This window comes from Phoxinus phoxinus, assembly GCF_949152265.1.
Source record: "Phoxinus phoxinus genome assembly, chromosome: 17".
NCBI lineage: Eukaryota > Metazoa > Chordata > Actinopteri > Cypriniformes > Leuciscidae > Phoxinus > Phoxinus phoxinus.
Window position 1 is genome coordinate 26,498,447 of NC_136892.1, and position 16,989 is coordinate 26,515,435.

At 37.4% G+C, this 16,989-nt stretch overlaps 1 protein-coding gene across 5 annotated transcripts in view; it reads right to left on the reverse strand.

Moving 5' to 3' along the window:
• Window positions 1-16,989, reverse strand: part of ccbe1 (collagen and calcium binding EGF domains 1) — a 60,022-nt gene that overhangs the window by 18,900 nt on the left and 24,133 nt on the right. For 4 of the 5 annotated variants that reach the window (XM_079585219.1, XM_079585218.1, XM_079585217.1 and 1 more), the window contains 3 exons: window positions 4,836-4,888; window positions 3,846-3,980; window positions 2,409-2,546 (listed from right to left, as the gene is read on the reverse strand). In XM_079585219.1, the coding sequence (XP_079441345.1) occupies window positions 2,409-2,546; window positions 3,846-3,980; window positions 4,836-4,888 (326 nt within the window). The remainder of the gene's footprint in view (window positions 1-2,408; window positions 2,547-3,845; window positions 3,981-4,835; window positions 4,889-16,989) is intronic. The other variant, XM_079585220.1, reaches the window with a different exon arrangement.

Genomic DNA, 16,989 nt, shown 5'->3' on the forward strand with positions numbered 1-16,989 from the left:
CTGCCTGATTGTGCTGAAATGCTTTTATGGTAAACTTAACTATATTTAATACTTTAATGTAATTTCTAATGAAACTTGTCTTTGTAATTATTATATTTGTATAGTATTATTATATTTGTATATTATATTTATATAAGTTACAATTTAGTACATTTAAAATCCATATATAGTATAATAAAGTACTTTACATGTGCTTTTGTATGTTAGTCAACACATTAAAATAAGTGTACTTCTTTAAAGCATGGCAACAGATTATTAAAGCAATGATTTATTATGTACTTTAAAGTAAAACTATTAAATTTACATTATAAAAGTGCGTTATGAAACGGTCAGGAAACATACTCTAAGTATACTTAAGTGGCCTTACATTTTTTCTATTATATATATATATATATAAAAAAACTTTTACAGTGGTCTAGAGTGTTCTAAATCAATAACTAATGAGATTCCATTTCACTCAGTAAGATCTTATGAAGGCAGTAGACAATAGTAGTCAAACTGTGCCATAGACTTACAACAGAGATCTTAAAGTCCCCCTGTGGTGAAAATCAAGCTTTTAGTGTTGTTTTATGTCTATGTGGTGTTTTTAATATGCTTTAAGACAAACCATGCGCAAATTCATAAGTCAACACCATTGCCGAGTATTTTCTCCTTAAAACTGCAGTGAACCAAAAACAAAAACGCGGTTTGAAATCGCTGGTGTTTCTGATATCACAAACTACCTTGGAACCAATCGTCAGCGAGTGGATCTCTGAGCTGGTGTGAGTGAATGGAGGTGGGGCTTATTTGCATATTCATAGAACCACATATACTAAATGCGGCAAGAGTGTAGAGTTACAATCAAGCTATTTTAAGGCAAGATTTTTTTTTTCAAAGAAAAAACATTTAAATATGTCAGCATGGTGATCAAAAATGAGTTTTAAGGGATACAAATATTGACTGCAGGGGAACTTTAAGTCTTACTCAAGGTCATAATAGAAAGGTCACTCTGTACAGGCATCATCAGAGATGTACTTGCTCAGGCCATTCCTGCAAGTCCGCTGAGTTATATCACAATCTCCAACAGCTTAGTTTGACTCATAGCTGATAACCTCATCTGATCCACACACTGTAATCTCAGTGTTCTGGAATTCTCAGAATTCCTTTTTTGTACATCTGGGATGTTGCATCCCTGAATGCCCCAAAAGGTCATCTCGTTTGGCACTCAAACTGACCCAAAAGAGAGGAAACAGCACACAGGAAACTCTGACAGACTGACACGCTCCAGAAGAAAGCCAAAAAGATAGATGGACGAGGAGAAGAGGAAGTGATTGATGCTAATGCTAACCGCTAGCTGGTGTCCAAAGTCATTAACCGCAATGGGTCAGTGGACTTCCTGCAGGGAGGCAGGAAGCAATGTCTTATAAATATGTCAAACCAGAAGAGGCTGCAGAATGGATTTTTTTTTGTAAATAGTGAGGTGATTAAGAGTTAAGCCATATCTGACATGAACTTTGTTCTTGGTATGCAACCAAAGGAACAAGGAACATGTAGCACACATGCAAAGTTCCAAGCTAAATATGTCCCTATGACTATTCAGATACAAAGGAAACATAAAAATGTAACATCCACCGTTTACACTTGGCTAATTTTCTGCAAATCTCTTGCATTTGCATTGCTATAATCAACCTTAAGGTTTAATGATGCATTCATGACCAGTCAGAGCATTTTACAGACTGCACTCACTCCTTTCCACACCTGTGTGATGGAGAGATCTGTGCATGGATAGTCAGGCCCAGACAGGAAAACAAATATCTCTGGTTCTTTGTGTTCTATTTAAAACCTCACACAGCAGCGATTCGTCTTTTCCGTGCTCTATTTCTGTTGTTTGTTGGAAATGCATTGTCGAATCAAAGCAGAACTGTGAGGTTTGCAAAAGCAGAGGGAATGTGGCTCTCAAACTGAACAAAAATCTCACAGAAAAACTTTGGAAATGAACTACAATCCCACAAAGCATGGCAAATCCTGCAATCAAATTAACCAAGATGGTTTAACATAAACTACTGACAATACAAATAACTTAAAAATAAGCATACAAATATGCTAAATTCAAAGGTTATTAGAAAATTATTTGACTGCCAAGTTGATTTATCTTTACAAGCAACTTCTCTGGACCTTGCTTCAGGATTACAGGTCGTGAAGTACATAATTTGGGCAATTAATCATTTTATTAAGGCCGAAAGGAGGGGGAGAGAGAACAGTGTGGGGCCATTAATGAATTTAACAAATGGGTCCGAAAAAAGTGAGACAAACACTAAAGTACAGAATAAAAGTAGAAAAACAAATTCCAAAAGAGAGAGAGCAAGGAAACTAATAGAATGAAGATTTTTAATGAGAAAGACAACCAAAGATCCAGAGCATACACTCACCTCTCTCGCCCTTGGTGCATGTTTTCCCATCATCCTCTAAGTAGGAGCCTCTCTCGCACTCACACTGGTAGCTGCCGGGGGTGTTCACACAGATCTGTGAGCACACCGTCTCGTTATTGTTGGCACATTCATCAATGTCTGACGCAAGAACAGAGAGTGAAAGTGTGAGGGACGGAAAGTTGGCAAAGCGCAAAAGACGTGATATTGGCTCCTCAGGCACTATACGGAGCGCTTCTGTGATATCAGCCGGAGAAACTAAATTTGACTCCCATCAAATCAACACTTCAGCAGTCTGGGAGGTCAGACCCTTTAAGAAACACTCACGCTGATATTAAAGAAACATCGAGAAATCAAGCCCCATGAAGTAAAAACAATTTATAGAGGGTGCCAACATATTCATATGGTTAAATATTCCAGATCAAAGTAAAATTTCAAAACATCTTAATCAAATTATAAGTTTAAAGTGTTCTTTTGAAAAAGCAATTTTACTGCAGCACAGAAAAGGTTCTATATAGAACTTGAAATGGATCGTTCATATCATAGGATCACAATTTTGTTTAAATAATTTTTTGCAATTAACTGTTATGAATGAAAGGCCAAGTGAACATACTTTATCACTAGAAAAAAAATTAAATAACCCTAGGGTTCTATATAGAACCCGAATTTAACCTTTTTTTCTAAGAGAGGAACAGGAACACATGCAAATGCAAAGTTTAATGAGAAATTTTAATGGTAAAAATATAATAAAAATAAAACTAATGGGCAGATTTATAAACCGCTTGCACCAGCGCAAACCCTCTTTTTCAGTCAGGAATTATTAATAACACGCAGTGAAAAAATAGCGCTGAAAAGGTGTGGTCAGGGTTATTTTTGCAGATGACCGATGCCAAATTTATGGGAGGAGAGTATTTAAATTAATCATGCAAGGTGATTTATTAAGGCTTTCTCTACTAAATGCACTGGTATTTGCGCCATTATTTACCGCCCCCCAAAAAGCATATCTTAAACCAAACTTTAATTCGCGTTGCTCTTGGTAGATGCGTTAGTCATATGGAAATGCTCCGGCTGCATTTGTGTTCTTTAATTTGCCTGTCGTCAGTAGATCACTAACATCGGCACTTTTTTGGAATTGCGCGCTTACGCTAATTTGCCTGCTTACGCTAATTTGCCTGCTTACGCTAATTTGCCCTGTTTAGTAAATCTGGCCCTAAAATAGGTAAATGTAGGCTATAGAGTCTCAATTAAAAAAAAAGAAAGAACGTTTTTTTCTTGTTTATGATTGATGCATTCACAACTTTGCAACATTTGCAGTGTAAAAACTGTGAATTGTTTTCTGGAGCATTTCAGTTATTACCAAACTCTACCACTCTCTGTATTTGAATATACTCCAAGTACACTTTTATCAATATATTCATATAAATAGGAGTAAAATCTTACCCAGGCAGTACGGTTTCTCACGGTTTCTATGTCGTTCCCGGTCATAGCGGTACCCAGAGTAACAGGTGCACACCACACGGCCAAAATGATCGGTACACTGCTGTTCACATGGAGCGCCGGCACACACATCATAGTCTGCATATACAAACACACCCACAAATAAACAAATATAAACACAACAAGAGAGGAAAGCACAGGATTACAAACCACAATATCGTTGTCATTTCCGGAAATCGTATGCAAATGTGCTACTTCAAATCTATTCCCTTCAGAATTTTAATTTAATAGTACAAACAAAACCCTGTGGTCTAGGAAGCCAGTACTGCAAGTTCCAGCCCAAGAATTCTCGCATCTTTTCCTTATTCCACGATTTATCCTGGAAGAGCCAAATCCATCTCAGTCACAGCATGAAGTGCCGTGTGAGTCAGGGAAATGTGTGTCCATTCTCAACCGGTACTTTATGTGTTTCTCATCAGTGGAGAGGGGGCAGGTGAGGACACCAGAGAACATAAACAGCATAAAAAAATAAAAAAGACTTTAAAAACAAGCTCTAGACTGTCTCAAAGGGCCGTTCCAGACCAATATACACCCTCTCAATGTGGCAGGGCGAACCGCAGAACGCAGACAATTTAATTGCACGCTTTTATTTGACAGTTACGAGTAAAAACTTGTTAGTGGTTTGAACCCCTCAACCAAAGATCGAGAAGTACATTGCTGTATTCATAAGCTAATATACAGACCTGTTCCCACTATAAAAATACACACGAGGTAATCAAGATATCGTTACTGGTTGGGAAACTCTGCCAAGCTCTTTAAGGTGTGCTGGAAATGTTAAAACAACATTAAAAGCACCCGCTGAGTTGTTTCCAAAAGGAATGATTTTGTTTAGAACCCTAATGGGAGACGAGGGAAAACCCGTCCAGAAATATCAGAGCAAATTTAACCCAGAGGAGTCTAGTGTGGGTAGAGAGAGAGGGAAAGAGGTCTTACCTTCTGGAATACACTGTCCCAGAACAAACTTAAAACCTTCACAGCACTTCTTTCTGAAAGAGAGAAGAAATGACAAGTATGATTAAGGCTTACCCTTGACGCTAGGGTGATGTGTGTGGTTGCCAGGATGTTGCTACACAACTGTTCAAAAGTTTGGGGTTAGTAAGTTTGATTTTTAACAGGGCAAATTAGCGTAAGAGCGCAATTCCAAAAAAGCACCGGTGGTAGTGGAAAGTTCAGCGCGTGATCTACAGACGACGAGCAAATTAACGTAATCTACCAAGAGCAGCGCGAATTAGCATCTGGTTTAAGACATGCTTTTTTTGGGCAGTAAATAACGGAGCAAATACCAGTAAATTGACTAGTGCAAACCTTAGTAAATCACCTTGCATGATTCATTTCAATACTGAGTCTGAAAGGCAAACTCCTATGCAATAAGGCTATGAGGGTTTGCGCTGGTGCAAGCTGTTAGTAAATCTGGCCCCAAAAATGTTACAACAGATTTCTATTTCTAATTAATATTGTTTTTTTAAACTTTCTATTCATTAAAGAACCCTTACAAATGTACCACCGTTTACACATTAACATTAAGCAGCAGAACTGTTCTCAACATTGATAATAAGGCCCTGTTTACACCTGGTATTGGGAATTATTTGGTTGATCGGATCACAATTAGATGAGGCGGACAAATACCCGTTTACACCTGGTGTTTTAATCTCTTGTTCAATTTAAACCGGTCCTGAATTCTCATACATTTTGTTTCTAAATGCTCAAATTATGAAAATGTGCATGTGCAGTCATAAGTGCGCATCTCTGAACACTGACTGTTTCTGTAGCAACCGGAGCTTCTAACAGCAGCTTACGTAATGACTTTGTCAATTGACGATTGGCTCTTTAGAAGAGGAGAATTATTCCTCCATATTTTTGAGTAGCACTTTCTCCCATTCATAATAATACTAGTGCACCGTCTTTGTAAATCCAAAGTCTTTGCTGTAGCACAAACAGGCTGGGACGGGTCAAACACATAAGTTAATATTTAGGGTTATGGCTTTATTCAAACCCCCAAATTAACAGATGAGCAAGAACAATAACGTCAAGCCAGAACAGAGGTTCCAATCCAGTCTGAAACTAGTGTCTGATTTTATGGTTTTCCTGATCTGATTTAATGTGATATCCATGCCCACAATATGAGACAGACAAACAGAAGATCCAAAGGAAAAGTGGTGCTTTTTCTGGACAATGATGGAAAACTCAGACAATAAAAATTCCCCCCAACCTTTTCCCTCTCCAAGTGGTTATTGAGGAGAAGTTTCGGAATGACAAGGGAACAACTCATAAGCACTAACATAAATGACTCAGTTCCAGACTATGCTACAATGATTCCCAAATGTTTCAATGCTCAAAAAATGAAAAACAAAAACAATACAACAGGGGGCAAATGGAATTTGGATATTAAGTAATGGCAATATCCTTTCCAACAGTATTACTCACAAATTTGGTGGAACTGTTTAGTCTAGTCTGCCGAAGTAAGCTCTGTTGGTCAACTCTGGAAGCAAACTGATCAACAATGTTTAAATAGTGCATATTAAAAAGGATATCAGCATGTTAAACATTTAAATGCACTAGTTTACAAGTTAATAAGAATATAAACAGCTAATATATTTCCACACAATCACTTTTACAGCCACATACAGAGTACGAGGTCTGAGCTGGGCTACAAGCTAGTATGGTTTGAATCATGGGAGCTGTTCAGGTGGTCTGATTCACACAGAAAAAACTTTATTGGTTTGTTTGATGTTCGAGATGAAAATATTGGGAACCACAATATCTCTCTCACACATAAACCCAAACCCAGTGAACCCTCCCAATATTAAGGGGCACCATCTACTACAGCTTGATGTCCTGAAAAAATAAATAAATACACATAATAATATACTTCATGAAACCAAATGATATTCCCTTACGGAAATGACATTACAAAATGTAATTATTTCATATTTTAAATGAGAAGTGGAGAAATAACAGATCATTATTAAATAATCATGACCCACAGGCACAACTTGGCATTGAATTTAATAGACTTGAAACACTGACTACATTAGCTTGTTTTCAGACAAAACTTGCAGTCTTTTTCCACATCACACCGTTTTTTCCTGCAGCATGTTGCCCAGAACTAATGTGAGTCCCCTCCAAGATAAAGAATTTTCCCACGCTAACAAGAAACTAGCATTCAGAATGCAGATACGTTGACTGGAGTTTGTTCCTTTCTCTAAATGAAGGTTTCAAAAGTGATTTCAAAATGAATCATGATGTCATAGGAGAACCTTTTGAAATCATGATGCGATACAATAACCTTTAAAATAACTTTGATGACATAATATAATCTTTGAATGTTCTTATGATGTCATAGAATTCCTTTTAAGGTATCATGATGCAATATGAGAACCTTTAACCTTTTAATGGATGCTTATCTAGCCTATGTGCTAATTAAAATAAAACATTTTCAACAAATTACATGGACCCTACATAAAAAAATATTTTTTTTCTCTCTTTTTTTGTAGCATATGTATTAAGGCGGCCCACACTAAAACGCAGAGCTGTAAAATCAACTGTGCAGTGCCACACAAGTGCCGTAACTCACGTTTATGGTGAAAAACAGCAGAAATGGAGAGAGTCCATGGGGAGGAACCACTGAGGAATCACATGGGGAGGAATCACTGAGAAGTGGAGGAGGGCAGAGCAAGCACAAATCTCCTGCTTTGGGAGGTGATGATGGGTATGAGAGCTGAACGAGGTGGAGGTGATTTTCACACTTCGACGCATGTTTGTCATGTACACACACACACACACACACACACACACACACACACACACACACACACACACACACACACACACACACACACACACACACACACACACACACACACACACACACACACACACACACACACACACACACACACACACACACACACACACACACACACACACACACACACACACACACACACACACAGCTATAGAAACATAATCAACAAGGCATGCAAATGCGATACGTTTAATATATATACTGTATACTATATGTATTCTAGACACCAGCGTAAATAAAATGCAATTGGAGATTTTAAGAAAAAAAAAAGGTACAAATTCTCTAGCAATATCATCTTACATGTGTCTCCTATCAGAAGATATCTCAACAATGTGCTCAGATTCATAAGTATACTAAAGTATGTAATTGAGATTCCAAGAACTTCCACAAACTCATACAGTATAGTAAGGATGAAAAATATTTTTTTGGTATGCTGACACCAAAACCACCCCGAATCCTCCACAAATACACAAACTCTAATATGTCCCCATCTTAACAAACACGCAACACTCAGAGAGGAGAACGCACAGAGAGAACAGCCAGAACTGACCCTGGACCTGTGTCTGCTAGGGTACGCTTTCCAAAAATATTTTTAAAGCTTTGTTTATTGACTCTCTGAGCTGTTTACTCTCAGGTTTCCATCCATCTGGTGTTCACAAATATTCATATTCACAACTTACATTTTTTAAATCTCTTTATAAAAACTCATATAAAACAAACTTTGAAACCTATCACGAGTAAAACATTTTTGTAATTATGTATTTAGGTTATCATAATCATAGTATCATGATATATTTATTTAGCCTTTATTTCAGTTCTAAAATGGATGTTATAAGATATGAGGCATGCAAATATAGGATTTTTAGAAACAAAATCTGGACTGCATGAAAGTATTTATTAGTGCATGGGTCATTAATATGAATAATTATGCAGGCTTAATGGACAGGAGAACATGAAATCCAGCTGGACCAAATCCCATAATGATCTAAACAGAGCCAGAAATGTTCAAACACAAAACCAAGCTATACTGTATACATCACACAATCCAAAACCATGTAAATATACGAAACTTCACACGGACTATAATATTTTGCCTTGAGCGACCCCAGATGTTCTGTTCTGACGTCTTATATAGACTATGGCTACTTACACCGATTCATAATCTGTGTGACACAGTGCTGGTTTAATCTCAGAAGCTTGAAAACACAAAACCAATCATGAGTCTGTGCAGTGTTTAGGTCTGTTTCTGAATAACATCCACTGTACAGATGAACAGCAAATTACAAAATCAGTGGGGGAAAAAATAGACTTTTTTCTCTTCTAAAGATCAGGTCAATAGCACAAACATTTAAAAACATGACACATATAAATGTAAATCCTTTGAATCACTCCCCATATTAGTGGCGTATCTGCCAGAGTGGTTAAAGCCTGACAGCCTGATGCAGGCCAGAATCTCTAGAATGACCATTTCTCCTGACAGGACCTTTGAGAGACACTCCAGCCTACTGGACTCTTCATGAAGGGAATTAGACATGCTTCTGAGATAAGTTTCACAACATTAAGAACCTATACATTAAAGAAATACAAAAAAACTAATCTTTAAAAGTTTGATTATAAAATATGAAGTTGCTTCTTCTTCTTAAAATTGGAAACCTTTCAAAAGGATACTCAGAATGAGAGGTGCTACACAAAGGAAAAAAATTACACGATTTGAACAGATTTATTTCTAAACACAGCAGCACTGACATGTATGGAAGAATTTTTCTGCCACAGAATAAAAAGGTAAAATAAGTAAATGTGACACTTCTCTCGCAATCCTGACTTTTCTTTCCTCCTCGCAATTGCTATCCTGACTTTTTTCCTTGCAATTGCTATTTTATAATTCACAAATTTGACTTTTTTTCCACTCGCAATTGTGCATTTATTATATTTTGCAATACGACTTTATAACTCGTAATTGCGAGTTTATCTGAGAAAAAATTGGAATTGCAAGAAAAAAAAGTTCCATGGATTTGAGATCCGTAGCTTTCATAGATGTGATATCTGTCTAATGTCAGAAAGTTGTGAAGGTTCAGAACAATTTTTACAGTTTAGTTTAGAATAAAAAACATATTTTTGGAGTGAGAGGAAGTTTTGAGCTCTGAAAGTTACAACATATTTTAATATTAAATCAAACTCTTATCTCAAAAGATCAAAGACTATTTAATTTGATATGACTCCTTTAAAAGGATTCCTCTTAACTCTTTCCCTGCCAGCGTTTTTTTAAAAAAGTTGTCAGGCACCGCCAGCATTTTTGATAATTTTCACAAAAGCTTCACGGCCCCCAGAATATGAATATCTGAACATGCAATATATCAAAAGAACAGACCCTCTGCTTTTAAAAAACAACAGCCCTGTTTTATTCTAGCTTCATACATTCCTTTTTATCAACACTTGTGACTTGAATGTGGGTAAATTTCATAAAAAAGCAACATTTTGAGCAAAAAGCTGATAAAAAATGTTTTTTTGTCAAAGACAACATTCAGATCAGATTCAGAATGATAATCAAAACAGATGGAGTAGATTGAGTCCATCAACACCCCCAACGATTTAAAGTCCCATAGGTCTGGTTCTGGGTTGAAATTTCATTCGGTAAAATTAGGCTGTTTTGATTTATATGCGGTTTAATGTTGATGATCGCATTATTTTACATTTGTATCAGCTTACATTTGATATCGCTTGTTTCTGCTTTCATCGCCTGTGTTTTGATCAGGATATTCAGTACTCTTCCAGAAGATGTGTCATAGCGCCCCCTGTTGTATAACAGTGAAAACATGGAAAGCCAGGGAAAGAGTTAATAAACTTAGTACAATAAAACACAATATATTTAACTATGCATTCCTCATTTTAAAGCCACCAAAAGCTAATTTTATTTATGCATTCAACCTGATAAACTGTGAGTGAAACTATATTTCTATGGATTAAGCAACTACAATTGCTCCGATTTTATTGTGGGACCTTCTGTCACACAGATGTTTTCACGCAGTAGATTATTATTCCAGAATGCCATGCCACTGCAGGCTGTTACATCATTTACTACATCCTCTAGGGGCCAGATTGTAAAGATAAGATCACATTGAAGAGCAGAGGAGGATGTGGGACACTGCAGTGTGGTCCGATCGCTCCAATGGTGTGCACGTCTCAGGAGGGAAGGATCCAAACGTGAACCCGACCTCAGGAGGTTTTAATATGGATGAAATGGATTTGTTCAGGTTGAGTCACAACCAGACTTCTAACCAAATCAATGTTATGTAAGAGAAAAAGAGGAAGAAAAAGAATTAGCATGCAGCGACTCAAGGTTCAATACAGATCTGTGTGAGTGAATGGAAGAGAAGAAGTCTTGTCACATTTATTCAATATCACCTATTGATTAACACAAATGCTACTCCATTTAGAACAATCACGTTGAGCCGTTCACTAACTTAAGCACCTGATCTCGACTCCTGAGAGCGTTTCAGTCCTCACAGAGCAGGTGCATTTATCTATCTCAAAAGTTGAGATATTCTGGCACGTTAAAAGGGCTTACAACAAGTCAGACAGCTAAAAAAATGAGCTGGGAGGGTTTTGTTTAGATACATTAGTGTGGAAAAGGAAACGTTTAGTATTTTTTCAGCCTCTGCTAAAATGATAGATGAAAAATATGGGGAACTCCATGAATGAGCGGTGAGATTCCAAGACCATGTCCAAATAAAAACAGGTGCATTAACACTGAGTCACATTGGCTTTTATAAACAGAGATTTTACTTGACTTGTCAGATGTTATTAGTGGGTACGGTAGCACCTGTGCTTTCCTAATGTTGTGTTTATTTAATTTCCCACGCGGATGGGGATCCGGTTACCAGGAGAAAATCAGGTCTGGATTAGCGTGACCTCAGCCCCACTTGCTGGGCTCTGAGAGATCTCTAATTACCCTGTAAACAAACAGAGTAGAGACCTGGAATAAACACACACACAGACAGTTCACATGGAGGAAATAACTTTACATTCTGGCTACACTGAGAAATGTACCATGGTACATGGAGTCTATAGCATCAGTTTAGATCAAATCTAATTCTATTTGAATTTTAAATAAAGGTGCCTATGAAGTTCCTATGATGCCCTATAAAAACCTCTTTAAGGTCCTATAAATGTCACGAGAGAACTTTTTAAAGATCCAAAATATTTGTATTTGTTCTCTGATACAGTTCAAATCAAAATATATTATATTAAAATTAAAACATATCACCATGAAGCATATTCTGCTAATTTTGCTACATTTCTAAGTAAAACAGTATTTTTTTAAATGTTTGTTGAGACCACACAGACACACACAGACACACACAGACACACACAGACACACACACACACACACACACACACACACACACACACACACACACACACACACACACACACACACACACACACACACACACACACACACACACACACACACACAGCATTACAATCAATTAACATTGTTACGTAATCAGATTACTTTTTTAAATTACGCAATTACGGAAACCTGCTAGAATTAAATAGGTTTGCAATGCATTACATATAAAAGTAACTTTCTCCAACAGTGTGTGTGTGTGTGTATGGTCACTGACACCTAGGACATGTCAGACTAAAGTATGATGGGCACAGAATCATTTTTTTTTGTTTCTGTTTTTTTAACGCATTGTTTTCAGTTATCATGGGTTTCCTAGCAACGAGGTGCACATTTCTGCATGAGTTTGTTGTGTTCAGAACGAGTTGAAAGTCTGGTAGTGCGTGATCCTCAGTCGTTTAGTTTACAATGCAGAGTTTTTGACATCACTAAGTCAACAAGTGATGTCTAGTGTTTGAAAGTGCTCAGATTTGAATACTGTTTTCCAGCTTTGAGGGAGGTAATTGCATAGGCGCTAATGAATCATGCGCAATAAGACCAGGAATGTGAATCAACAAAATTAATTGGGGCCATTTCAAATCCATCCATGATGACTTCAAGCTTAGCATAGCACTTGAACTGGATACTTTCTATTTAACACTCACAGATACATTTTCCAGACTATCCAGCCAAGTACAGCACGAAGAGTCATCAACGTTCACAGCTGGATATCACAGGCTAACAAACGCAAAACAAAATCTCAATTTCCTTCATAATTAGCATCCACATAATTGGCCAGGAGCCTAAGCCATTAGCAGCTGCATAAGGTCGCATTATTTCATGAATTCACGGCAGGCATCTCTCTCCCCTTTTCCTTAGCAAAAACCGCTACAGCTGGAAACTGTAAATTACACAGACCTCCATTAACGTTTGACGATATATAATGAGTGTGTAACTCAGCGCAGGCTTTGTGTAAGTGTGTGGGTGTTTGAAGTTTAAGTATTACGTGTGTAAGGGCCCTATTAGAGTCTAGATCCCACTGTATCTTATATTGTGTCAGTAAACGCCCTTTGGTTGAGTTGGGCCTCTGAAAACTGATTTGATCTTAGTGCCTTTTTAATGCCAAGTGTGAGTATACATGTTCAGGGGGATCTAATTGTTTTGATGGTGCTCTGACGCAGAGAGCCACTTCACTTTCTCTACTTTAATGCTTAGAAGAATCTTGATAATGTGGCACAGATCAAGAGCCTGGAACACACACACACACACACACACACACACACACACACACACATAGACAAAAACTCACCCTACATTCCCCACACTGGCCCCAGATGTGGTTCCTCGTTTTTCTTGTCTTCTCTCACTGTAACACCACCCACAGGTCTTTTATAAGAGTAGGGAGTCGGTGTGCCTCCGGTAACTCACTGGACTGAAGTCTTTTTTTCCCCCTCATGCTTTAACGTTCACGTTAAATCACAGAAGTGCTGGTGCTTGTTTAGGTGTAACTGCTTGGAATCGGGCCTGACAGAACCAGCCTGCCAATGCAAAAATCTGCCTGTCAACATTTCAGACATGCTGAGGTGATGAGAAATAGCAATGAATTCAGATTGATGGTGTAATGGGCATTTAGCTCGTCTGGAAACCCCCCACTGGCATGGGCACCATATAATCCAGTTATAGTCAGAGACTTTTTCTTTTATTATGCTGATTAAAGTCATTCATATGTAAAGTAATTCATATGGCATGGTGTTTAACAGTTGAAGTCCACATTTCACTTGAATTTAACTGCTGGTCAATTACTTCAAGCTGATAAACAGTGTGCAATTATGACACTGTAACTGTATAGAGTATTATAAAAAAATGTCGGAGGGAATGAGGTGGGTAATAAATGAAAGTAACAAAATTAAAAAATATATAATAATTTCAAATTATATATTTATACAATTATAAAGAACAAAAATATGACATATAACAAACTAACATTGATTAATAATATAATATTTAAAAAAAATTGGAGGTGTACCTTTCCTAGCCCTCTTGTTTTCACCGTCACGGGTATTTGCACAGTGATTAGACGTCCCAACAAGGAGTTTTACATAACTGTGATGTAAATGTATACCAGGTCACACATTTGCATGGGTTCATGGTTTTAAATGTATATCGGCCACGTCTAGAATGCACATCAATTCCAAAAAACAAAAAACCCAGAGCAAGACTGGCAAGCTGGAGACGTGAAACCTGAGATATTGGAGAAACATAATCTCTGTGTTGAGTTGTTGCTTTGGCAATCCTCCTTTCTTTTTTGCTCTGCCTCGCACTCGCCTCTATTGTTTTCATGCCACTCCTGTTCGCAATAAACAGCTCGAGAGAGGAATCTGGATCTGGAGCAGGCCAACTTTAGAACAGAAATCACTTACGGACGATTTAATGTCATTCTGTCAAAGTATGCATTGACTAAATCGGTCTACCGTTTAAAAAAAATACCTTGTTGGTTTTCCCTGTCCAATGTTTACGATACGACATGTGATCAGAAACTGCTTCGCTGTCTCTCGCCGTAGACAAGCCAAGAACTGGAAGCAAACACATGGGATCAGCATGAGGAATTATTTGGGAGGTGTTCAACATTCAGTCTAGAGCAAAGTATGAAACAGTGATCAAGCGCTACTATTCCAACAATCATTCAAAGCTTTATTTATAACATTATACCTCACATTAAAGCCATTTTCTCGAAGGCTTGTGTTAAACCCCTGAGCATATGATGTTGCAATATTTAGGAATCCCCAAAATCTTCAATAACAGCAGTTTGACATCCATCACAGTCCTCCGCGGTTCTCGTGTCCTTTAAATATCAACACATTGGGTCCGCATTCAATCTCAAGCCCCATGAGTTAAAAATAAGACTGATGTTTGGGCGATCAGCTAACTTTATGTAACTCACTTTATGTAATCTATGGCAACACCGCGGCAAGCTATCTGTCAAAACACATACTTATGAATAAACCGTTCATCGACGCAGAGGTGAACCAAATGTCTGTCATGGTGCGCTGGTTACTCGAGCGAGCAGTGAGAACGAAAGGCCTCGCCAGAAAGTTCAAGAGAGGAGAACGGCTGTCGGAAAATACTAGTGTTATGTCTCCAAAACACATTGCCTTGTGGGAATACTGTAACAGGAAGGCATAAATTACAAAGAACAGTTACCTCTGAAAAGTGCTTGGATATCTTTTTGTTTTTTAATATTTCTTCTTCCAAACGTCATATTTGGAGGAACTTCCTACCACTGCTAAAAATATCTCTGTCAAAACCACAGGATGCTTTGCAGACCTGAGAAAAGTGCCTTTTATCACGAATTGCAGATAATCTTTAGAAGGAACTGCACTTTTTCATGAAAGGTATAATTCATCATGTCTTTTTTTTCACTGGAGTAAAATGTTTTTCCTGTTACATTTACTTCTTTACTCCCCCTTCATAGTCCAATTTCAGCCGCTACAGTTGCCTTGAGACTCTAACAAAAACCTAGTAGACTGAATTGACTTAGGCATTTATGATATAATTGTACTAGGTACAGAGGACAAGGCGATTTGTCTTGAAAAGTGATATTACTCCAAAGACATGCTGTGCAGAGGTCAGCGTCTGTGACGCTCTGATTGGGCAGCTTTTCTGTAAGAGAATAATGCTGGATCAAATCTTTACGCTTCTGGACTGTCTAGTCATCTTAAATACTAACCAGCCAAAGTTTAGTTGGTCTCCATGGTGCTCTTTACAGTGGTACCACAAGCCACGAAAACAAAAGCACTTGTACAATGCTGTGTAAAAGAATAAAAAAAGTAAGTACACTTGAGGGCCTTCTTGGTTATGCTGTCTCAAAAACATATTTAAAGGGGCCATGAACTGAGAAATCTAAGTTTCCTTGAGATTTTGACATATATAAGGAAAATCAAAGCCTACTTCATCATTGCAAATTTGTCCCTGCCCACTGGTGTTTTAGTGAGATGACGAGAATAGAAGAGCGATGCAGAATCACTGGACTAAAAATAACATTACCTTCCCAAGGATCCTAATGCTAATGTTTTATCTATAGTCTATGGTTATAATCAACAAATCTCTTATTTACATTGTGTTTGCACTCTTAGTTATGATAAAAGCATTCGTTAGTGTGCAGAAAATGATGAGATCACTGCATTCATGCTCTCAACATGTCTGTGATCAGCTGTAATGCTCATCATTGCAAGCTTTCATGCCAAAATATAAAGCTATAGATCTAATGCTATAATCAATCCTTTTCAAATCAGAGGCTAAAATCAGGGTAGGAAAAATGCCTTTTATTTCTAAATTATGACAATTTTTGATTGAAATCATACATTATAAGTGCACCCCAGGAAACATTATAAAACAATAAAACAATGCAGTTCATGGCCCCTTTAATACAAGAGAGGAATTTACACTCTTTAAAGTGTCTTCTAACTAAGCATTGCATTTTGCATTTGCATTACAGAATTATCTATTCAATCAAATGTGAAAACACTTTCTCCTCCAGCTTTTCAACCCCCCTAACCTGATTATTAAACTTAATTCATGCAGCACCTGAGAAATAAATTAAACCTCAAATTAATTGGCTTATTGAGGACAGATGTGCTATTCATTTTCTATACAATGAGTTGTATTATTTTCATCTGGCAGATAATAAAAAGGCACTAGACAAGAACATAATAGACAACCCCCCAACCAACAATTCAGAACACCCTAGCAACCACATAGCAACACACTAAAAAACACCCACAAAACAAGCATGCACAACATGTATTATCGTGAAAAAAATGTATTATAACAATTTCTGAGGGATAATGTGACACTGAGGACTGAAGTCATTTTGCAATATTTTAAATATAATGGAT